The following is a 25,244-nucleotide window of genomic DNA, read 5'->3' on the forward strand; positions in this document are numbered from 1 at the left end:
CTACGAATTTAGCAAGCGGGGAAAGCTGACAGACTCAACTCTAGGTGTGCCAGCTAAAGAAAGTTGGAGGAGGCTGGGGGACAGGAAACACGCAAATTTAGTCACCAATAAAAGGTACCAGACTCTTGAATTCTCCAGCTCTTTCCTTTCTCTCCCGCCCCCCTGGGTGGGTGACTCAGCTACCACGGGTTAAAGGAACTGCAACGTGAGCGCAGATTAGGGAAACTCAAAGAGTTAACACATCAAAAAACTAACGCAGGGGAGGAGAGAGAGACCACACCTCACTGGAGTGCGGAGCTTACTCCCAGGAGAAAAATCCTATTGGCATCGAGGAGGCAACGAGCCGGCCCCTGGGCGCGGCCTGCAGGGGGCAGGCGATTGCCCGGGGAAGCGGGGGCAGGACAAGACCAGAGCGGTGTCCGCTCGCAGCCACCGGCAGCCGCGGGAAACCCAGGCGCGTCTCTGCCCGGTGTGCCCTTCTCGGTGCGCGGACCCCACGTTGCGCTCGGCCGCTGACATGTGTGCCGCCCGGATGCCGCCCCTGGCGCACATCTTCCGAGGGACTTTCGTCCACTCCACCTGGACCTGTCCCATGGAGGTGCTGCGGGATCACCTTCTCGGCGTGAGCGACAGCGGCAAAGTAAGCGGGCCGGGGTCTGGCGCACCCCGACGGGAGGGCCGTCAGGTGGAAGGAGCCAGGCACCGTGCGTGGCGGAGCGCGCACCGTGGCTGCGGAGTTGAACTTGGGTGTTTGGCTCTTGGAAACGAGACAGCCCCGGCGCTAGGTTCGTGGGCTGGCCAGGGAGTAACGTGTTCCCAGAACCCGGAGTAGTGGAGTACTCACACCCACGGCTGGTTCGACAGCCGTCCAAGCAGCCGTGGAAGGGAGGGGGGTAGCGACAGGCGAGACACTGCTTCCCCCTCCTTTGCAATTCTTAAGAGATCGTTAATAAACCAGGACTTTTTTCATTCATCTTTATGTCTCCGGTGCTTAGCACAGAGCCTGGCACAGAAGGAGCTCCGTAAATTTGATTGAATCTATTGTGAAAGAAATAACAGAGGAGGGGATCGATGTTATTTAGTCCTTTTCGATATATCGAACAAGCAAAGAACTGATTTCATTCACCTGATTATCCAATAGAGAAAATAGACTAATGAAACAGGCGAGACAACTTGTAATACTAGTTAGGATAATCCAAGAGAAATTATTCTCCCCTAACCATTCCCTCCACACTCATAGCCATTTACATCAAAGCAAACTGTTCCATTTTAAGGTTCAAAATGTCTTCTATCAGTGTATTTTCTACACTTCCTTTTCCAGAATCAGAATTTCTACTAATAACATGGGTAGCTTGATGGCTAATATTCACTGTTCTGGTGGTAACTGCATCAACAGTGGCCTGGCTAGGTGAATAAATGAAAACCTTTCTGTTTTGAGAATGAAAAATACAGGGATGGGATATTTTTGTGCTGTTCCCCAACTACCAGTTTGGTTAGCAAAAGTATTTGTGACTTGTCAGCTTGAAGATACTATTCCTGACTAGAGAAGCTTCCGAGTCAGTGACAGTTTTGAATCGTGACTTACATTTGTGGATAACTCAGGCTTGTTTTCTTATAGTGCTTAAAAAATATTCCCTCTGTGCATATTCAGAAAACCTGCTGTTGTTTCCAAGGTGATTGGGTTCTCAGAGCTCTCCCCAATGGGGAGACTCCAGTAAACCCTGAGACTGATGAATCATGGTTCTGTGTTCCTGACCTTCAAGTCTCAGGGAATCCTTAGGCTTGGGGCAAGCCCCCAGAAGCACAGGGACACAGATTACTAAGCTGGGGAAAGATGAGAGGTGTTTGCCTAATGACAAAAAGCTGTTTGCTCTTAGGTTCTTTCTTTCTTTTTATATTTATTTCTCATTCAAACATTTTAATTAGTAGAGTAGTAGGCAAGGCAGTGAGTTCAAGGACTGACTTTAACCGGGGAAGAGGATTGGGATAAGAAAAGGAAATATTTTATCCAAAAAATTACCTTTTTTGGAGATTGTATAGAAGAAAAATAAGGGTGTCCCAAATGTGCAATTAATTAGTAGTTGACTCAGGGTGTATTCCTAGCTAAGGAACATACTAAGGGTTATAAATTTAGAAAACACACTGTTCCCCCATAAGATACAATTATCTATCTAATAATTGTTCATTGCTCCCTCCTTGGTGAGGAAGGTTGATTCCTGACTCTGAAAAAGGAGAGCATATCATAAATATATATATATGTAATTTATGTTTATGAATTTATATATATATTATTTCTTCCATTTTGAAAGTGGGATTGTATCACATTTGTGGGATAAATATTTTAAAAATTCCAAATTTCTAAAAATAAAATTACATCCCCATGGAATAAATAAATATGTTAAATCATCATGATCTTCCAATTTTTATTGAGCTCCTACAACTGTTCTCAAATCCTAGAAACCAGAAACTTCTAGGGGTCCTTATTAAGATGCTGGTTCTTGGGCATCATCCTTAGAGAATCTGAATCCTCAGACCTGAAGTGGAGTGGCCTTGGCAAGTGTAGTTCCAAAAAGGTTCCAGGAGATTGGCCCACAGGTAGATTACACTGGGCAGCCACCGTATGTAGGCTGTGCAATGGAGCCAGTTGTGTATGGTCAAGGAGTGCAGTTCTCCATCAAGCCCAAGTCTGGGGTAACATCCTCTGTCCTTTTCCTTTTCCCTTCTAGACTTTCCTCCTCATTCCATGAAATTTCATTTAGACTTGGAGAATGGTCATGACTACTTTAATTCATTATCTAAAACTCATTCAAAATTAAATTAAAGTAATTAAAATTTTTTCTAGTCTTGGGCATTTTGAATTCAGTGTTAGTTTTTCAATTCAAGTGGCATGTAGGTTTTTATTTATTTTTTATTTTTTAAAGATTTATTTATTTATGCATATAAGAGCTGGGGTGTAGGCCAGAGCTGCCAGGAGGGGGTTAGGGGGAGAGTGAGAGGATTCACCAGAGACAGAGTGGAAAGCAGAACAGGCAGATGGACTGAAATACACTGCTGAGGGGAGCAGCGGGCCAGACAGGAGAGGTCTGCTGCACCATGTGGGTCACTTCCCTGGCCAGGGATTAAACTTGTGCTGCAGTGGCTGCCAAAAGCTTCATAGTGCTGAGACTTAACCCCTTGTGCCACCAAGGAGGCCCGGCATGTAGCTTTTTAAAAGAAAGACTTCAAATAATTCATTTGCAGATATGTGATTAATCTTGAGACACTATATGCACAAACATTACTAAATTACCTAAATCTTTCTATATGCAAGAGAGTCAGGTTGACTTTCAAGATACAGAAAGATGCCTTTGATCTTTCACTGCCTGTACCCAGGAGCAAGTGCAAGGAAGAGAATCATTTTTGAGGTAGTGCCTTGGTGGGACAGGAGCAAGTCCAATGGAGAAACTGAGATCTAGTTTCAAGTTCAAGTCAGGTCTCCATTACTTACTTGTTCTGAGACCAGAGACAAGACACTCAACCTCTCTGAGCCTCTATACCCTCATTTATAGAATCAGATTTCCTTTTGCTAAGTATTAAATGAGATAATGTATAAAAACATTTGGCACATAGTGGATACTTAACACATACGTTGTTCCCTTTCTTCTCTCTGTCCCTAACAAATCCTTAACCTCTCAATCACTGCAACATCAGGGCATATTTACACATGGTGGCATCCATGCCAACCCATCAATGAAGGAAGCTATAGCCTGAGATGAACTGTGTGAAAAGGGTGGGAGGTCACTGGACATCAGCTGTCATGGCCTGCTGGGAAACAAGGATGCATCTGAAAAGAAAGATCTAAAGAGCATTTCCAGGGCCTCCCCGGTGGCGCAGCGGTTGAGCAATGGGTTGCAAAGCTGCCCGCGCCTCCGCGGCGCCGGTTCAATCCCTGGCTGCTCCCCGGCCACCAGAGGAGGGTCCCACATGGCGCGCAGACCTCTCCTGCCACCCGCTGCTCCCCTCAGCAGTGTACTTCGGTCCTTCTGCCTGCTCTGCTCCCTGCTCTGGCTCTGGTGAATTCTCTCACCCTCCCACGCTTCTGACTGTACCCAGTGCATGTATAAACAAAAACAAACAAACAAACAAATAAATAAATAAAGCATGCCTCTATTTTAAAAAAAAAATAAATAAAGAGCATTTCCAGTCAACTTCACTAGCACATCATTTTCAGAACCTCTTTTAGTCATCACCATGTCTTTATTCCCACTTACAGAAGGGGAAATTGAGTCGTGAGAAATACCAGATACAGTAGTGTAGCTGTATTTTGAATTAGCATGGATCACAGTTCATGTTCTGTTCATTAGAATAGGCCTGAGACATAGTTGTTGACCTCAGAGAACTTGCACTTTTAGCAAGGGGGCTAAGATGTGTACCTATAACAAAAGTGGACTGAATTTTGAGCCCAAAATTTGCTTATTACTAGAAATATACTAATACATTGATGAAGAAAACATTCAATTTCTGCTCTGCTCTCATGAAATTGATAATCTAGTGATACATTAACAGAATCTGCTAAGGCTTATCAGAATTTGAACTAATTAAGGGCTGGAAAGAAGGTTTTTCTGAGTATAAAATGACCTTTAAACTGTGATCCAGGAACTCCCCTGGTGGCGCAGCTGTTGAGCGCTGGGCTCTGAAGCTGCCTGCAGCCTCAGCAGCACCGGTTCGATCCCTGGCCACCGGGCGAGGGTCCCACATGGCATGCAGACCCCTCCTGCTACACCCACTGCTCTCCTCAGCAGTGTTCTTCGTCGTTCTGCCTGTTCTGTTCCCCACTCTCGCTCTGGTGAATTCTCTCACCCTCCCGTGCTTCTGACTGTACCCAGTGCTTGTATTAAAAAAACAAAACAAAACAAAACAAAACAAAACAAAACAAAACAAAACTGTGATCCTAAGGATAAGAAGTTAAGTGAAAGGGTTGGCACGGTAAAAAAAAGGAAAGCCAGTCTAAATTTCTCACAGCCAAAGGTTTATTGCGCCCCAGCGAAGTTCACTGATCCCCACAGAGGTCAGAGAAGTCGCGCCCTTCAGGGTATGAGGGTAATCTTTTATAGGCCGGGGCCTGGCCTTGATGGGAGGTGGAGTGAAGTTGCTTTTCAAAGAAGTTGTTCTCTCTTGGAGCTTATTGTTCTTTCATGACTGCTTATCAGCCAGCTCCCAGGATGCAGGTGGCCAGGATGCAGGTGGCCGCAGTTTCAAGTTCCTTCCTCTGCTTCGTCCCTGCCCTGGCCTCAACCTCACATTAAGTAGGTAAGACAGTCAGGACTGAAGGTAGAGAACATTCTCGGTAGAGGGAATAGCCTGTGCAAAGGTCCTCAGGTAGAAAAAAGTCAAGGCATTTAGAGTCCAAAGTTCTAGGAGAAGGATGACGCAAGGTAAGGCAGGAGAGGCATTGTAGTCTATCAATTAAGAGAGGAACTCTTTTTTTTAAAATTTACTTTTTAATTTTCTTATGTCATTGTTCATTTTTGTACAATATTTGATTTCTCCCCTCAGGTGTAGCCGCCATGTTTCTCCCACCACCACAGCACCTATGATCCATTGTCCCTTGTGCTCTTGCCGCGCCTTTTTTGACTTCTCTCCTTCCCCCTTCCCTGCTGTGTGCCTCAGACCTATAGTTTCCCAAGACAGGAACTCTTAAGAATGCCTCTATCACTTACCACTTGTTGTGAATTTGATCAAATTATTTAATGTTTCTAATTCCAAGTTTCCTCATGTATAAAATAATCACCAGTCTGCTTCAAAGAATTATTGAAAGGAATTAATGAATTAATAATTGTAAAGGGCATAGACTATTAAACCTTTCATGTAGCCCATGACCAATAAACATCATTAGTTTATTATCAGCAAGGAGATGGAGAGAGGTGAATGGAATTGGTAGGTCAAGTCAACTGGATTTGACGATAGGATTAGCAAGATGTTTATAAATGTATTAAATAATATGGTGGGATACTACTTGGTGACAAGGAAGCTGAAATTGAGTTGGACATTAAAGAACACACAGGACTTGAGAATGCAGAAAATTAATAGCCGTGGTGAAGGGAGTGAGTCAATGTTCAATTCCCAAGGATCAGAAGAGTTGGGAGGAGCAAAAGTTCTATTTCCCCTGAGAGTGTATCATCATCTTGCTTTGCTAGGAGTTCTCACAGTCTGAATCACAGTGGTCCTGTATCATCCCCTCCTTCTGTTCAGGAGAGTAAAGACCTATCTTCCTGCCGAGCTCTGGACCTCAGAATATGCTATCATGAAGAGGAAATTTGGCTTAAGTTATCCATTATGAGGCTGCCAAATCAGAGATTGGTTTTCATCAAAAACATGCCTTCCTGCCTAAGTATCACATTACTATTTTGTAAATCCCCATTTTCTGGAAGACAGATAGCTTTGTTCAAAGTGCTCATGAAGACAAGAGCATTGGTACCCCACTCAATAGCCAGAACCCTTTCTTCCTTATTAACATATCTTGAATTTGATCAGTCTGTAATGTACCAGGCTCACACATATCATGGGATAAAGCCAGTCATGGTGTTATAGGGCAGCCCCGATACAAAACGGGGTGCCTGACTGGGGGTCCTCACCCGCGTACTTAAAAGGACTTATCAATGCTCTACTGCAGGCACACGCGAAAGGTTAACAAAAGGTTTATTTACAAGGAAAGGGGAAATGAGGAAATGTACAACTTAGGGAGAAAAGTGGGAGACAAAGTTTTAAATGAGTCCTACCTGATCCACCGATCAGGAATCCCAAATGGCACTCTGAGAGCTGGCCGCCAGCCAGGAGCTGTGAAGCCAGGAGGGGAGCGAGAGAGCAACCCCCACAAGGCTCACGTGTCTGGTTTTTATCCCAACCTGGCTGCTTAACCCCACCCTCAGGTCCCAGCCACCTTCCCTTTGGTGGTGACTGGATTTGTCTTTCCCAATGTCCTGATGGCTTTGGTCTGGAGTGGGGGTGGGGGCCACAAAGCCTGCATGGAATTAGCTCAGGATATCCTTTCCCCCTAACAATGGTAATCATATTCCTATTTCCCAGATATGTATTTTCCAGCTGCCTGGTAGCTCATGGTGACCAGTGAGAACATTCTGGCAAGCAGGAAATCTACTCAGAGGGTTCTGGGGAATATTTTCCTCCCCAATAAATAAACATTGATCTGGGAAGAGAAATCCTCCCTTTTTTGGATACTGTCATCTGAGGAGTAGAGTTACTGCTGACACTGAGACTATGAGGAAAAAATCAAAAGGATTGCAGAGGCACAAACCCAGTTCCTCTCTAACATCACTGCACATATACATGAATAACATCACTGAATAGTTAACTGACCCTGGAACTGCTACTACCTTCAGGGCTCTTTTGTGAGACAGTGAAACATCTTTATTGACTACACCTCTGTTAATGGCAGCCAAGCGTGAGTCTATTACATGGCTTTTCCCAAAGTACCATGATTTTTCAAAGGACAGTTAGCTGCCTTCTCCTTTTCCTATTTCTACTTTATTACTGTTGACCAAAAATACCAGTGTCTTTTTAACCACCTGTATCAGAAGTCAAGCCCACCATTTTTCCTCTGAGATTTCTTTGTGCACACCCTTTCTATTGCCACTGGCCTGACTCAGCCCTCCATCGTCTCTTGCCTAAAATATTGCAGGAGCCTCTTAATTGGCTTTCCTTTACCATCCGAATATATTTTCCACATTTATGACAGTTACTTCCTTGGAGCTTGGGGTAGTATCAGGTATCTCCTCTTTTTCAATAATCTGTGGCTCTCAAGTTCCTCCGAGGTCCAACTACCCTTGCAAGACATGGTAATTACGACAGTATTTCAACCCAGCCTGTTTTCCTAATACTTCCTCTTCCTCCATCCTTCTCTTTGACAAATGGGAGGAGGATTACCATGACTGGTTCATACCAGCATGTGCCCATGCATCTATCCCTGCAGATTTCTTATTATTTTATAGCATGTCGTTTCCTTTTATGCCTCCACTTTGTGGGTGCCAGTCTCTCAGTCTGGAATCATTCTGCTTTTTTCAGACCCCTCTTTCTACTTCACTTTTGTCAAAACAAAATTGTGCTCTTCCCTCAAGATTCATTTCTGATATCTCCTTCATCCCAAAGGCTCCCCTCACCACCATTTCCAGTTGAAATAAATGACTCCTTGTCCTCCCATAAAATTTTGCAAATATATGTTCAAAGTAGTGTTTTCCTGATGAAGAACATGGCTTCTGGAGTTAGGCTATGTGAATTCAAACCCCAACTCTGTTCAAGGAAGTACTTGAACAAATTTTCTAACATATCTGAGCCTCATTTATACAATGTGGAAAATAATAGCCCCCTGAAGGAGTTCTGAGGCAGATGAGATAATGTGCCTGAAGCCCTTAACATGGAAATTTCTCAATAAATATTGGCCATTGTTAATATTTTTCTCTCCCTAAAATAATTATTTCTTTTTTGCCTTTGATTATACTTAGTCTTATAGAAAGTTCTCACTCACTGAATTCATTTGAAGTTCTATGACAAATGGGAGGTGAACTGGAGGGGAGATAGCATTTATTAAGTCATACTACATGTCAGACACTGCCAAATACATCAACAATCCTGACATGAACCAACATTGTAATTATCACCTGCATCATCATCCAGCTTTACAAATAAGGAAATGGAGGTGCAGAGAGTTATGAGTTGATGGCAGTCACACCCATGCCTTTCTAATTCCCAAGATCTATGTTCCTCTTGTCATGAAGATGACTGACACTGTTGTCCTTAAGGCCCCTCAACATTGTCCTATTATTTTAACACAAAGTAGGTTGTTAGTAAATTGTTTTGAGTGTAATCTGTAATGCCAAGACATTTATGTATGATGTGGATTCACCAGAGACAGAGTGGGGAGCAGAACAGGCAGACTGACTAAAATACATTGCTGAGGGGAGTAGTGGGTGAGACAGGAGAGGTCTGCTGTGCCATTTGAGTTAGCAACCTGGCTGGGGATCAAACTTGTGCTGCAGGGGCTGACAATAGCTTCATAGTGCTGAGATTTAGCCCCTTGCACCACCAGACAGGCCGCCAGAGAGATTTTTGAAAAGCATGGTTTGACTTATTCTTTGAGTCTCTAAGGTAACACTGCAGGGCCTGCTTGGAGTTGCCTCCTCTAGTTGTGTCAAGTTGTCTTGGGAATGAATTCTGGGAATTTCTTGGCAGTCCTGATCGGTTTGGTGCTACAACTGTGGGGCAGTGTAGGTGTGGTGTATCTGACCTTTACTGACTGCCCTGAGGTTCTGAAAGATGCAGAAATGTTGGGTGGTATCTCTTGCAAGTCAGTGGCATACCATTCACCTAACAGGCATTGATCTCATTTAGAGATAAAGACCAGGTGGAATTCCCTTACTTGCAAGAAGAGGAATCCTATCAGTCTTGTGTTTACAACTCACCCTTCTATAGAAGGTATCTAAGGCAGCTTTGGAGGGCATAGGCCAACAGTGATGCCTTTATACATTTAAGGAAAGAAGAAAGAATCAGTTGTTGACATAAAACAATGCTGAAGCTAGGAATTAAATTTAAAATGCTTCTTGAACTGACCTACACTCTTACTGGCCTCTAACATGCTTATGAGTGTGCTGAGAAAGGGATTCATGTTATCTAGTTGGAATTATCTGTACTGAAAGCAATTGCGCAAGAGGAGCACATTATTCTTGATGCTGAATCAGACCAGAATTTCTCCTAGATAGACGTTTTATCTTATAATTATGCTTAACAATTCCTGCTCGTCAGTTTGCCTTCCATGAGCACCTTTGACTTGATCAGAAGATGTGACAAAAAGGGTCAGTAAAACTATTTGATTAGGCCAAGGCTATGGAGCAGGTCATTGAGAGGTAATCCGGTACTCAGATCTTGGCCATTTGAAATGACTTGTAGATAGATTTCAGAATATAAGAATAGTGACAGGACCGCATGTCCTCCAGTTACACCTTTTAAGAGTGGGCCTTTCCAATGAGTTTTTCGTGAACACCAACAGGCAGGATTCTGAATAGTTCTTGTCAGCAAAAGCCTAGAGTGTAACTGATTTGTGGCAGCAGTAAATGGTAACTACTTGCTTTTGCTGATTATACAACTTTGTGGACATTGAAGAACCTAACAGGAGCCTTTTTGATCATTTCAAATCCATTTCAATGGTGAGAAATACTCTTCTCAGGTGTTTGGCTATTTGTTTTCCATTTTATGTTCAAGCCCACATCAAGTACCATCTCCAAAATATTTCCCCATTTTCTATCCTAGAGTGATCTCTCCAGCCTATAAATGTCTCTTTTGTTATCTATTCTTTATATAGAGTACTTATCCACATTTGCTGACCAAGTACCTTATTTGTATATATTTCATTCAAATTGGTTATAAGTTCCTATTCATATTACTTAAGAAAATAAGTAAAAATATTAGCTACTTCTTAGTAAGCCCGGATATTGCAAAGAGTATGGGGATTGGTAAATGTTAAAAGACTGAATGATCTTGAAAAATTATACTTATGTACAATTTGTTTGCCTTAGAAGATACAATGTTGCAAGTAACAATCTTGTTTCAAGAACGATTTTTATTATACAAACTATATAGTGGAGAATTGAGTATCTGGGGAATTTTTACTTTTCACATTCAAACTTTCTGTATTGTTATTTTTTTATTTTGCTTTTTTAATTTTACATAAAATTCACCATTTTAAGATATACAATTTGGTGGTGTTATTATATTCACAATGTTGTGCAATAATCACCACTATCAAGTTCTGGAATATGTTCATCACTCCAAAAGGAAACCCATTAACAAAGGACATGTTTTGGTCATGCTGTGTTGAGATTCCCTTTCGACATCCAAGTGGAGATGTCAGGTGTGTTGGCTTGCAGGTCTGGAGCTTGGAGAAAACATCGGAGCAGGAATTATAAAACACGGAATGAGGGTTGAGAAGAGAACAGAGAAGCTGACATTCCCTCTTCTTCTTTTAACCCACAACAACCACTGACTTATTCTTTTCCCTTCCTTTCTTTGCTTTTATCTTTTAATAGAGAGACAAATAGTTTATTAGATAACCAGCTGAGGATTTGAACCCAGGAAACAGCGCAATGGATTTTACTCTTAGAGAGCTGTTCCCCACTGATTTGTTCTCTATCTATATGCACTTGTCTATTCTGACATTTCATATTAATGGACACATGCAATATGTGACATTTTGTAGCTGATTTTTCCACTTAGCATATTGTTTTCATGGTTTTCTATGTTGTGATTTGTTTCAAAACTCCAATTTTGTGACTGAGTAATAATCCATTAAATCCATATACTCCATTTTGTTTACCCATTCATTTGTGGATGGGCAGTTGAATTGTTTCCACTTTTTGCCTAAGGCCAACAGTGCTGCTATGAAAATTTGTGTGCAAGTTGAAATTAATTTATTTAAAATTTTTTTTTCATGGCTTCCTATTGCTTAACAATGGAATAAATCTAGGTCTGGCCTTGCTGACCGTTGCCCAATCTTTTATATTGTTTATGCTTTTGAATATTGCTAAAACTGCTTAGCTCCTTTGTTCATAGGCAGAGTTAACCCCTGGCTCCTTCATGACATCTGTTTACAACTATTACTTAATCTTATGAGTCTCCACCTAACCTTGAAGGCAGCAATGATGACTTTACTACTTTCGTATTCACATTCCTAGCCTGTAGTGGACACTCAGATCAATACTTGTTGGGTAAATGGTACTTGAATATTTTCACTGGAAGAAAACTAGGTTGGAAAAGTTCATTTTAGAAGTCAGCAAAATGTACAGCCAACTAAAAATATCTCCTATAGCCAATTGTTTGAATAAGAACTCTGGGTGTTTCTAATCTGGATGCTTGGTACAACGAATTTGGCCACTGGGAACTGTAATTAGTTTCATGTCCTACTGAATAATTAAGAACCCTGGAAGAGTAGGTTTTAATTGGGACTCTGAGACCTCATAAAGTTCTCAAATGCCTTTAACTTGGACTATGTTAAGAATCTGGAATAATGTAGATTATATAGGCTGCTTACTCCCTTTGGTTTTATATTGTGGTTTGTTAAGTGTTCACTTCTTCACAAAATGGTAATTTATTGAAATGTTTCCTGTAAATTGCCAGTTACAATTTACAGTCCTAGAACATGGTAGACCCTCCATAAATAATGACTCTTATTATCCATCTCCTGTCACTCATAGTGTTTTACTGTGTGCTTTAGCACAAAATTGGTATTCAGTAGGTGCTTTGGAATGAAGGGATGCATAGAATGGATGTCTATCCTCTGTATGCTATTCCTTTTGTTGTACAGATAGTCCTGGAGGAGTAGACAGGACATAGTTAACCAAAATTCTCAGTTTGGTTATAACCAATATAAATGAGGGTACAGCACAGGAAGTTATGTAAACATGTGTTTATTAACTATTTGCAAATATTTGAGTAGATGCCAAAACATTGGCAAATATATATGTGCCAGAGCTTCATTGCAACCTTCTTAATAAAATTTTACTATCTTATTTCAGAAATACAATTTATAATTTCAGTATCCCTAGAAATATTGGCATTCACCAGTATTTTTGCTTTAAATTGTTGATTGTTAGTAGTGAAATTCTTTACATTTCATTAAAATAAAACAGGTTAACTTTTCATGGTGAACATAATATAGTATATACAGATGTTGATTTGTATTGTTGTATATCTGAAACCTATATAATGTTATAAACAAGTATTATTTCAATAAAAAAAGCAATAAATAACAGGTAAAGCATCATCTTTCCATAAGGTTGAGATTATTTGAAATTTAAACAAACAAATAAAACCAGGTAAGACAATAGAATTAGAAGTCTTCTCTACTTAACAATGCAATTTGGTCCTAGGAGAACATTTTTGGGCTCTGCCTCCTTTAAGGTAATTGAGAAAATGCACCCCCTCCCTCATTCCGTTCCTCCAGGGTAGATGACTATACAAGAAAGATTTAATCCAGCTAAGAAAGACAACATATAAATGACTCATATTAGGAAGGAAAACTACAACCATTATATGTATGAATGGAGGCCTGTACAATCATTCATTTTTTTTTTTGTTTCTTTCTCTGTCTAGATAATCAAGTAGGAAGGAGGAGAAAAACAAGAAGACTTTGCTAGACTTACCCCAATTGCAATTAGAATAAGGAAAACTAATTATGTAATCTAGACAGGATGGGATGCTTCAAAAATGCCAGATCATTGGGCAGATAGAGTGAGCAAATAGTAAGAGGAAAAGACATGGAGAGGAAACTGTGTGACAATTATGACTAAAAACAAACACATCAGTGTTTGGACTTCCCAGTCTTTTTGCCCACATCATGAATGCCACTCACCCTTCCCTACTACACTTTATCCATCCCCTCTTCCAAATCATCTTGATTATTCTAGTGTTCACAGTTTTCTCTGGAGTTTTCCTGTTTCCATCTATAATGCCATTTTGGCTTTTAAAAATATACCACCGCGAATTGTTCTAGTTTCTTGTATGCATATAAAGTAAATGCTCTTGAAAGGCAAGGATTATTTTTTTATACACTTGTCTGAATCCCTAGCAGTTTTATGAGTATGTGATGTACATTTAAGCAATATGTATTCCCTTGATTTATCGGTTGAAATACTGCATTATCAGACATGACAAAAAAGTAGGCCAAGAAGTACATTTGAAGCAGCTTCCTGCCAAAACATGGCACTTCTTCTCCTTTGCATGCAATGATTTGATTGACATGTACCCCATTACAGGCCCTTGATGTGCACAGGTGTGGCTTTCAAAGATGAAACAAGAAGGCATTCATAATGTTGTTGAGGTATATGTTTGATTGGAAATTGCACATTGGTGCATTGTCATTATCACTTAACTGGCCTGTGAACCTAGCTGGCCTGTCAGCATTGCAATTTCTAGTTCTTGTTGTGTTTGCACTAACTCTCACAAAGTAGTTGAAAACAACCAAAATGCATCGTTTTTTTAAAAGATTTATTTATTTATTTATTTATACAAGCACTGGGTACAGTTAGAAGAGTGGGGGAGTGAGAGAATTCACCAGAGCCAGAGCCAGGAACAGAACAGGCAGACTGACAAAATGCACTGTTGAGGGGAGCAGCGGGCGCGGCAGGAGAGTTCAGTGCTCCATGTGGGACCCTCGCCAGCGGCTAGGGATCGAACCAGCGCTGCAGAGGCTGCGGGCAGCTTCACAGCCTGGCGCTCAACCGCTGCACCACCAGGGGAGGCCCCAAAATGCAGCATTTTTATGAAATGTTACAGTGTTCTTCAGAAAGTTGAGCAAATAAAGATGTTTCACTAACAAAGCAGTTTCTTTTTACTAGCATTGCTATTGCCATGGATGATAAACTCCTTGATGACAGGAATTGTCTTGCTCATATCCTGTCCTCTGGGCACCTGTAGATCAAATGGCTCAGAGTATTTAAGGAATGGGTAAGAAAATGATTATTTTTGATAAATGTAAAAGACTGTATAGCACTTCTCATGGGCCAAGCACTGCTCTAGTCTTTTACATTTATTAACGCTTTTAATTGCAGCAACTCTGAATTCAGGACCATTTTCTCTTCATTTTGCAGCTCAGGAAGCTGAGTCACCAATGGTTTGAGTGTCTTGTTCAAGGTTATTATGTTGGCAATTGATATAGTTAGGATTTAAATCTGTATGATTTTGATTCTAAAATCTGTACTTTTAACATCTCTACTATGGAATAAAGCACATGCTGTGCTGGTATTCAAGTGTTTATTGGGTAGACATTATTGGCAACAATCTCTGTTACAAAATTTTGTTTGTTTTGACTTTTTTTCTTGTCAAGATAACTCCTAAGGCATTCTGGCAATTTGTCAGTAAGCCACATAAAGTTATTGTGTGGCCTTTCGAAGGCCGCCAATTTGCTAATTCTTTTTTTTTTTAAGATTTATTTATTAATGCATACAAGAGCTGGGGTGTAGGCCAGCGGTGCTGGGGTGAGAGGATTCACCAGAAACAGAGTAGGGAACAGAACAGACGGAATGACTGAAATACACTGCTGAGGGGAGCAGTGGGCGAGACAGGAGAGGTCTGCTGCGCCATGTGGGTTAGCTCCTTGGCAGGGGATGGAAGTCATGTTGCAGTGGCTGGCATAGCTTGATAGCCTGTGTCTTTAACCCCCTGCACCTTAATGAGATTTTTAATAACACTGTTAGATTGTTACAAATCAGAGCTTTAGAACCAGGCAGGTAGACATTGGCTATTGGGGTGGGGAAAAATAAGCTAGTATCAGTGTGTTTCCAGCATCTTCACATTGCAGAGGGATTTGCAAGGCCAGTAGCTGGACTTGTTCTGAATTTCTTTAAGTGTTAGGAGTTGAGTTTGTTGAACTAAGCAGTCAATGCAATGAAGCTCATACTATGTTGGCCATGTGTAACCTAATTTAGAGCCAGATCAAATAGAATATAGACAAACAAGAAGGAAGAGAGTATTAAGTTACATGAATATTCCTTGTTGGACTCAGGTTTTATTTTTTAGATCCACACTTCTAGAAAGGAGCCACAATTGGACCTGATTTAGCTACTCTGAATGCATGCTTTCTACAGGGTCTCTGTACATGTTCATGTTAAAAGTTGGCTGTGTAAGTCAGATCTTGGAGTCACTGTCGTGATGTGACTTCTTTAAAGAGGTCCCCAATGGTAAGTGTCAAGAATTGGGAGTTCTGTTTGGCAGAATAAAACAGGATTAAAATGTTGTCACTTAACATCCTATCTGTAGTCAATCTGATTTTAAAAAGAAAAGAAAAAAAAATCTAGTAAGCTCCATTAGAATTTTAAATTTTAAAACATTTGGTTTTCTAGGGGAAGTGAGAAATGCTTTGTAATCAATGTGACAGGAAACACTGAAACAAAGATGTTTTCAATTTCATCATATATGATAGGAAAAATTGTAATTTAAACACGCACCCTCCAGCTGTGAAAGCCTTTAAGGTCTCCAAAGTCTGAGCCTCCAGGAGGACATGCTGTGTTCCAGGGAGCTGTGTCACAGTGACCAAGTGGGAGGAAGAAAGATGAAGTGGATATTAAACAAACAGAATGAAATTAAATATTTTCCCCTTTAACGTCAGGGACATCAAATCTCATTCTCTTATAAAGTGTAAGAAAATTGGATCAGTGCTGCAAGTTTGACTAATGAATGCTGTGCTCATGAAAACACATAATTACAGCTGAGCTTTTGGAATTGACCAATTGCAGTAGCTTTGGGGGTCAGGAGGCTGATGGCATCTGTACATATTAATTTAATTTTTTAAATTTATTTTTTAAAGATTTATTTTTATTTATTTATGTGTACAAGAACTGGGGTGTAGGCCAGACGTGCAGGGGCTGAGGGGATTCGCTAGAGACAGCGTGGGGAGCAGAACAGGCAGATCTACCAAAATACACTGCTGAGGGCAGCAGCAGGCAAGAGAGAGGTCTGCTGTGTCTTGTGTGGGTTAGCTCCCTGGCCAACCAGGGATCAAACTCATGCCGCAGGGGCTGGCAATAGCTTGATAACACTGAGACTTTTACCCCTTCCCACCAGGGAGGCCCCATATTAATTTTAAAGACAATTCTGGTTGGCAAAAATGATCATCCTGGTACTATATAAAGGATACAGCAAGAAACTAGGAATGGATATAAAGACCAAGAGAAAAATCAAGTTCATGGCCATTTTCATACCAGTACAGATCTTTCTTAGAACTTAATAACGATTTTTGTGAATTGTTATTAAAGAAGATTTCATAAGTTAAATAATAAAAGAAAATATATTGGGGTGGAAGTTGGGATACGTGAGCTAGAGAAGGGATTCTATTACTCAAAGGATTGTATGTGATCATGAAGTAGTCAGTGTTCTTGATGTGTCCTCCTCGTCTGTGGATGATTTCTGTTCTTTCCTGTTGGGGAATGGGGGACATTGGGAGCCACTACGCATTTTGTCTGCACTTACTGCTCACTGTACCTCTTTCAGCCTAGAGTGTCTTTAAAACAAATCCCATGGTACTTTCCTGTGTCTTGTAAGGGCTACCAAAAAAGTTTTATGCAGCACGCAGTTATTTTGTAATTGGAGGACCTTCAAAGTATTTTGCTCACCATATTCCGGAAAGTAGAAATCGCCAATTTTATTGAATGTTTGTTTTACTCCAGGCATTCTTCTGAGCACACTTGTGTTATCTCATAACACTCACTACAACTTTGGGAGATAGTATTTTTTTTCTCACTTTATGGGTGAGAAAATTGAGGTCCAATGAGATTAAATGAGTCGCTAATATTACACAGTTGATAAATGCCAGAACTTGGATTTTAAAAACATAATAAAAAAGAAATGCATGCATGTGATTTTCGTCAAAGTGCATGAAAGATAGGAACTCCCTTTCCTGTTCCCTACTTACGGTGTTGTCCCTTCCAGTAGGCATCCATGGTACCAGTTTCTTATGCATTTTTCTAGAGATACTGACACCAGGTGTCTCAGACCCCCTTATCACCAGTGAGGGTTCCTGGACTTTTTGCAAAGGATAGAAATCAAACTTGAGCCACAGGCAAAGTGACAGCAGGAAACAACTTACCAGAGGAAAAAATTAAGCAGGACACGCCATAGAGAGAGCAGCCCAGGTTTTTGGTTTTTGTTTGTTCTTTCCTGCTCTTGCTCTTAAGCTGTTTCTCAAATAAGGGGGTGGACTATTCATGGTGTTTCTAAGAAAAGGAGGTCCCAGTGTGGAGACTTCCCAGAACCTGACTGAGGTGCCTTTTCTGTCCTAATTTGGAAGTCCTTGGAATTGTCGTGGTGCAGGTAGGTGTGTCACTTACCTTGTTAATGCATAATACTGAGCTTGCAGGTTAGGTGAGAAAGACTGAAAAGGAAGGTGAGAAGCCACCCAACCACCAGATGCTGAGGGAAAGACCTGTGGCGACAATAACGCAAGGCATCCTATTAAGACTATAGAGGCGGGTTGCTGCAGACCCTCTTGTATGGATGGCAGAGAGAGACCCTGCCAGTTTTCCTGTCAATAGTGTACAAAACATACAAGTGAATATATTTTCTCATTATTAAAATGTTTATATATTTTATCTATTTTTTCCACAAATGGTAGTACATGAAATGCAAATGCATTGTGTAATGCTTTGCTTTGAAAATTATATGTATTTTTATTTAAAAAATTAAAATTAGGGGCCTCCCCAGTGGCACAGCAGGTTGAGCGCAGCGCTGTGAAGCTGTCTGCAGCCTCTGCAGCGTGAGTTCGATTCCTGGCCGGCCAGGGAAATTCCCACATGGCATGGCAGACCTCTCCTGTTGTGCCCGCTGCTCTCCTCAGCAATGTATTTTGGTCGTCTGTTCTGCTTCCTGCTCTGTCTCTGGTGAATCCACTCACCTTCCCACGCCACTGGCCTGTACCCCAGCTCTTGTATAAAAATAAAAATATCTCTTAAAAAATAAAATTAAAAAGTAAACTTTAAAATTAAAAAAATATTTAAAAACATGTATGATTTATGTTAGCCATCCCTTCATATCAGTCCATAAAGATTTGTCTTATTTTCTCACTCTTCCGTAATTATCCCAGCTGATGAGTATGTGCATGAGTCAAACTATATTGCTGTTACAAACTGCGCAGTGCTAGGAAGTGAACTCGTGGACTCTGACTCCTGTTTGCTTCTTCTTTGCCAACTTTCTCTTTTGCTTTCTGCTGAGCAGTTTTCTGTGTATTCTGGAAGTGAAGTGTAGATAGAGACTTTTTAAAGAAGTGAGTGACATGTTACCAGTGCTCTATTGTTGCAAGATGAATTGGTTGCTGCAGGGAGGAGAGTTTAGATAGAGATGAATTTGGAAGCAAAGCCGTTCTTTTTTCAACAATTAACACTAATTCCCAGTTCCTTCTTTAGCATGGAGACAGTATGATACCATCATTCTTCCTCCTGCCCAACTCCAGCTAGCTCCATTCTCTCTCCACTGCAGCTACCAGCATGACCTCCCCTGGAACCTTCACTGCACTGACAGGGACCTGACCCTTGCCATTGTCCCGAGCCTCAGTTTCCGAGCTTCCTGTTTGCTTTGGTTTTCATAGAAAAATAGAAATCATAAAACCAGAAAGAACATGTCTTGAATCTTTACTCCATGCTTGGTACTTGTCATTCATCACGTCATTTAATCCAAAGAATAATTTATTTTACAGCCTTAGAAAAGTTAAATAACCAGTCCAAAGATTTTCAGATAGTAAAAAGCAGAGCTAGAATGCAAGTCTAGGTCTTCAGACTTCCCAAGCTGTGATCTGTGCTCTCAAATAATGCTTCCGTTGGCTTTTGGGAAGGGTCAACACCCACAACTCCCTATATTGGATTAGGGTGAGGGTTAGGCTTAGGCTGGAGTTAAGGTTCATCTTGGATCTCCCCTCTCCCCTGGTGGTATGCTCCAGTTTGTTTTGGGATTGCAGCAGGTTAGGAGGTTGGAGCATGGAGCTCGGCCCAGCCCAGGTTCTCTGCATTCTTATTACCAGTACATGTTTCCAACTGTTCTCATCTTTGTAGACTCTAAATCAGTCATAGTCCCCAGACTTTTGTCAGCAACACCCTCTATTTTGAAATTTCCTTTCTCTCTTTTTTCTGTTTACGATTCTTTTCCCATCCTTTCTGCAAACGTTTATTTGATTGCTTTTGTGTGTTTAGCACTGTTTGGTATCAGAAATACCAAGGTCCAAGAGCATCACTGTCTTCTGAGGAGGATATACTTCAGTAAGCAGAGACAGAAACCCTAGCTCCAAATTCTCATGCAGTCAATTAAGTACTTGTATTAACACACCATGACTATTATACCAAATTACCGCAACTGTGATGACTTAGAACAATACACATTGTTTCGCTTACATTTTTGGAGGTCAAAAATGAGCAAAAATCAAGGTATTGACAGAGTCCTAGTCCTTCTGGAATGTCTAAGGGAGACTCTTCTTTCTTGTTTTTTCGAGTTTCTAAGCTTCTATTCTTTGTCTACTGGTTCCTAAACCCCCCCTTCCATCTTCAAGTTCAGCAGGACAGTGTCTTGGGTCAGTAGTCACATCGCTTTCTGTTTTTGTATCAAATCTTCTGTCTCTTTCTACTAAGAACACTGTGATTGCATTTAGAGGTCACACTGGTATTCTAGAATAATCTCCCAATATCAACACCTTTAATTTACTTACATCTGCAAACTCTTGCTCCCTCACATCATTTCTCTTCCACTCCTTCAAACCACTCTCATTTGACTTCCATAGTTCTATCTTTTTTTTTTTTTAATTTTTTTTTTTTAAGATTTATTGATTGATTGATTGATTGATACATACATGCATACAAGCACTGGGTACAGTCAGAAGCACGGGAGGGTGAGCGAATTCACCAGAGCCAGAGCGGGGAGCAGAGCAGGCAGAAGGACCGAAGTACACTGCTGAGGGGAGCAGCGGGCGGCAGGAGAGGTCTGCGCGCCATGTGGGACCCTCCTCCGGTGGCCAGGGAGCAGCAGGGGATCGAACCGGCGCTGCAGAGGCTGCGGGCAGCCTCGCAACCCAGCGCTCAACCGCTGCGCCACCGGGGAGGCCCCATAGTTCTATCTTTTTATCCTCATTCTCTCATTCAAACACTTAGTATGTGTATGTATTCACACACACACACACACACACACACACACAGAGTTGTTCCTTCAGGCATGAAGGGTGGATGAGCCCAGCCCTCATTAATCTTTTAGAGCAGATTGAAATCTCTCACAATTATTTTCCCAATGATTTCATTGGGAAATCACTTGCTTTCAATGATTGGAGCTAGTTTTTATGTCTTGAGTCTATTAAAAGGAAAGTAGCAAAAATAAAGAAAAGCTCTGTAAGCACGATTCTTAAGACTGCAGTGTACCTCAGTGTTCAGATCAAAGTGGATTCCATTTGTTAGCTGTTGCCACGTAATAAGTTACCCCAAAACTTAGTGCTTAACACAGGAATTTATTATCTGTAAAGTCCCTGTGTATCCAGGATTTAGGAACAGTTTTATTGAGTGGCTCACCCACCGGATCTCTTACAAGGCTCTATAAATCAAGATGTTGGCCAACACTGTAGTCATCTGAAATCTTGATTGGAGCTGAACCACTTTCAAAGTCCAAGTCCATTCATATGACTAAGTGGGTGCTTACAGTTATTGGTAGCCATTTTTGTTTCTCGACACAGGAACTTTTCTTAGGACTGCTTGAATATCTTCATCACATGACTGGAAGCTTCCCCCAGAATTATAATCCAAGAGCAATAGAGCCAAGTGGAAGCTATCTTTTTTGTGAACTAGCCTTAGAAGGCACATAGTATTATGAACCCTTTATTCCAAGCACGTCACTAAGTTTGGCCCACCTCAATCTTGGAAGAAGGAGCTAGAATCTACCTTTCAAAGAGAGAAATATTGAAGAATTTGTGGACATGATTTACAGCCCCCACATGAATGTTTGGGATATGAGCTGTGGATGGAGTCTCTCCTCTCACCCTGTGAAGAAATTAACTTCTGCTGCAGTGTCCCTGACAGATGGTCAGCCAGCTTCTGCTTGGCTCTGCCAGGGGGTTCACTATGGCACTATGTGCACTTGGCACTATGAGGAGTTCACTTGGTGTGAGTCAGTGAATTCCATTTATATCCACTTTTAATTGTTAGACGCTTCTTCTATTCATGAAATTGAAGCGATTAGCCAAATATTCCATTACTGAAACTAGTTCTGCTGTGCTAGAATGGCATTTGTAGGTGACATCTTTCCCATTATTTCCAACAATGGTAATCATCTTGACATCTTTCTTCTTCAAAGGAAATACTGTCAATTCCATTCAGAATTCCCTCTTATGTTTTGATTTTGGAGCTTTCCCACATTTGGTCATCTTCCTATAAAAACATTTCAATTCAGTTCATCCCTCCACAGCTGAAAATCAGCTCCTAGTTCTGTACTCTAAGCCTGAAAGGGCATGTAGGCAGTCCTCACTTTGTACAATAGTCTAGGACTGACAGTTAATGACCATGAAAGCTGAAATCATGCCAAGTGATCTTAATAATCAATGCAAAATATTATGATTATTCTGAGACATTTAAAAGCTCTTATTACAAAACAGGCTGCTGAGAATCACATGTATTAAAAAGACCAGCAACAGCAAGTGCTAGAAAGGATGTGGAGAAAGAAGAGCCCTATTATATTGTTGGCGATAGGACATAAACTTGTACAGTCTCCATGGAATGCAATCTGGATTTGCTGTTAAAAAAAACCACACAACTAAAAATATGTAGTCACTCATAGTTAAATATGTAGTCACTGTAAAATATGTAGTCACTCATAGTTAATAGACCAGGGTAGCTGGTATTAGAACCAATGTGCTGGGGGACTGGCATTTTTTTAACTAAATCACAGTATCTGAAGTGTATGTGAATAAGAACCATGCAGAGCAAGGAATGCCTATATTTCTACAAATTTGAACTTAGTTAGAATGCAATTGTATGGATTCTGTGACTGTTCTCCATACTGCTTATTTTGAGCTCAAGGTCCTTGCTCTTATCAAGTCTCATACATCTTCACCTTGGGCATTTGAGTTTTTCTTACATTTTTATTAAGCTTCATCTTGCCGGTCTTAGCTTATAGCTCACTTTTAAAAACTTGTTGTGCTATCTAGGGAACAAGCTGTCCCTTGCAAATTGTTATCCTTTTCACAGCTAAGCCATTGGTAAGAACATGGGACAGATCAGTGATATGTCTGGAGCTCTCCAAACATACTTCCTTCATCCTGTCAATCAGCTGTTTCTGCAGTCGGAATCTACAACCAGATGTGAATTTCTCCAACTCTGCTGTCATCATCCTGCCTTTTCCAAGTTTGGGCAACAAAGTTAACTGTCTGGTGCCATCACATGCCCACCATCTCAGTACCTATCTGATGCAGCCCTCCTAAGATGCCCCTGTGTTTCACTGTATCACAAATTAGCACTACTGATAACACCTTAGGTTTATGGAGAACATATACAGTTCATGGAGTGTTTTACATATCTGCATTTTTAAACCTCTATAGGGTTGAAAGGAGAGGTGGTAGATAATATTACCATATTATCAAAAGCTCGGAAAATTTAAGGCATTTGCCCTTGTTCACAGGGCTAGTAAATAGCAGATTTTTTTATTCTTGTATAAGTCTTGTGTATTTTTTTACCACCCAAACTTTCAAAATGAGATGCCTATAGAAAATACCAAAAAAAAAAAAAAAAAAAAAAAAAAAAGAGGACTTCTGCATTGCTTTCTTTTGTTGATTTATTAAACTAATCTTATAGTGTTGCCTCCTTTCTGGCCTTATATTAGTTTGCTAGGACTGTTATAACAAAGCATCACAATCAAAATGGCTTAAGCAACAGACCTTAATTGTTTCCCAGTTCTGGAGTTTCGGCGTCGGAGATCCAGAACGAATCTTCAGCAGGGATGATTCTTTCTGAGGACTGTGAGGGAAGGATCTGTTCCAGGTTTCTCTCTGTGGCATGTTGATGACTGTATTCTCAGTGGCTTTTTATACAATCTTCCCATGCTGTGTCTCTCTGTCTGAATTTCCCCCTTTTATAAGGACATTGGTCATATTGGATTAGAGCCCACACTAATGACCTCTTTAACTTGATGACCTTTGTAAAGACCTTATCTCTAAATATGGTCAAATTTAGAGGTACTGGAAGTTGAGAACTTGAACATATGAATTTTTTTTAAAGATTTATTTATTTATGCATGCAAGAGCTAGGGTACTGGCCAGAGATGCAGGGGGCAGGGGGTGAGAGGATTCACCAGAGACCATGGGGAACAGAACAGGCAGATTGACTGAAGTACACTGCTGAGGGGAGTAGTGGGCGAGTCAGGAGAGGTCTGCTGCGCCATGTGGGTTGCTCCCTGGCTGGCCGTGGATCGAACTCGTGCTGCAAAGTCTCCGGTGCTTCATAGTGCAGTGCTTAAGCCATTGCACCACCAGGGAGGCCCTTGAACATATGAATTTGGGGAGACACAATTCATCCTACACTGGTCCCTAAGACAGATTTCATGTAAAAGGAAAAAAGACCAAATCAACTTGTATAGCCAGCACTATCACTCCTGACGCCTACCTGTCTCTGTCTCTTTAGAAGAAACTTTGTGGTCAGTTGATATCATCTTTCAGTTTACAAAATTCATTCTAAATTCCTTTTCCTAAATTCATTCTCAGTTGACCACTTGCAGAATTTAGTCTCTAAAAATGTCTTTAGTTAGGCAGCTGCTGAAATTATTACCCTGTTTAATGATTGCAATATTCCAATATGTCAGTTAACTTTGGCTCTGAGATTTGTAGTGAATTTGACTCAGTGCTTAGAGGTAATTATATACTCACCTAAGCAGTTTCTTTATTCCATAAAGTAGTTACGGCAAAAGGGATTCTGAACTTAGGAAACAACAATTTGTATCCCGAAGGCATTCATGAACTATCAGGAGCATGCAAGGGCTATGTATGGCTTCATTTGAGATGATCACTGGTATTGGGGTGCTATAATCTTTAGTCTGTACCCTTCTGTTTTCTCATTACCTTTACCTTATTACCAATGTAATCACTTCATATGATATGGATTTTGATGTTTTTTTAAGACAACATTTATTGAGAGCAGATAATTTGCTTTTGTTTTGCTCATTTATTTTTTCATATGAAAAAAGATTAGCTACAATGTCTGTGTAGTGTTTAATGAAGACAGAACAGAATGTTGGTTATTTCTCAAGTCCCCTGTAGCTCTTTCCCAACCCACTTCCTTCCCTTCTCACTCTGAAGGACCCATTATCCTAAATTTTATGTTTATTATGTCCTTGCTTTTCCTTATACTTTACCAAATAGCAATACTCACGAACAAGTAAACAATTTAAATGTTGTAGTTAAAAAAATGTTTTGTCTCTTGTTCATTTTTGAAAATTTTTATTTTGAAATCACTGCAAAATTATTAATAAGGTACAACATTAGCACAAATAATTTTCACATCACCTTTACTCAGGTTCCCCTTAGTTAATGTTTTACCACTTTTGCTTCATTGCTCTCCACTCTCTTTACTCTCCATGTGTAGATATGTAGATTTAAATAGGTAAATACACACACAGTTTTTTTTAACAAATTGGGAGTAAGTGATATACCTGATGTTCCAGTCTAAATACTTCAATGTGTATTTCCTAAAAAAATCAAGGAT

The 25,244-nt window shown here is 40.6% G+C and overlaps 1 protein-coding gene across 1 annotated transcript in view; it reads left to right on the plus strand.

Annotated features, from left to right (window-relative positions):
• Nucleotides 1–517: 517 nt before the first annotated feature.
• GDA (guanine deaminase) overlaps nucleotides 518–25,244 on the plus strand; it is a gene marked incomplete at both ends in the record, with an annotated part of 72,489 nt that continues 47,762 nt past the window's right edge. Inside the window, one exon of the mRNA XM_084237171.1 lies at nucleotides 518–640. Within this exon, the coding sequence (XP_084093297.1) occupies nucleotides 518–640 (123 nt within the window). The remainder of the gene's footprint in view (nucleotides 641–25,244) is intronic.

Source organism: Talpa europaea, assembly GCF_964194135.1.
Source record: "Talpa europaea genome assembly, chromosome: 7".
Classification (NCBI taxonomy): Eukaryota; Metazoa; Chordata; class Mammalia; order Eulipotyphla; family Talpidae; genus Talpa; species Talpa europaea.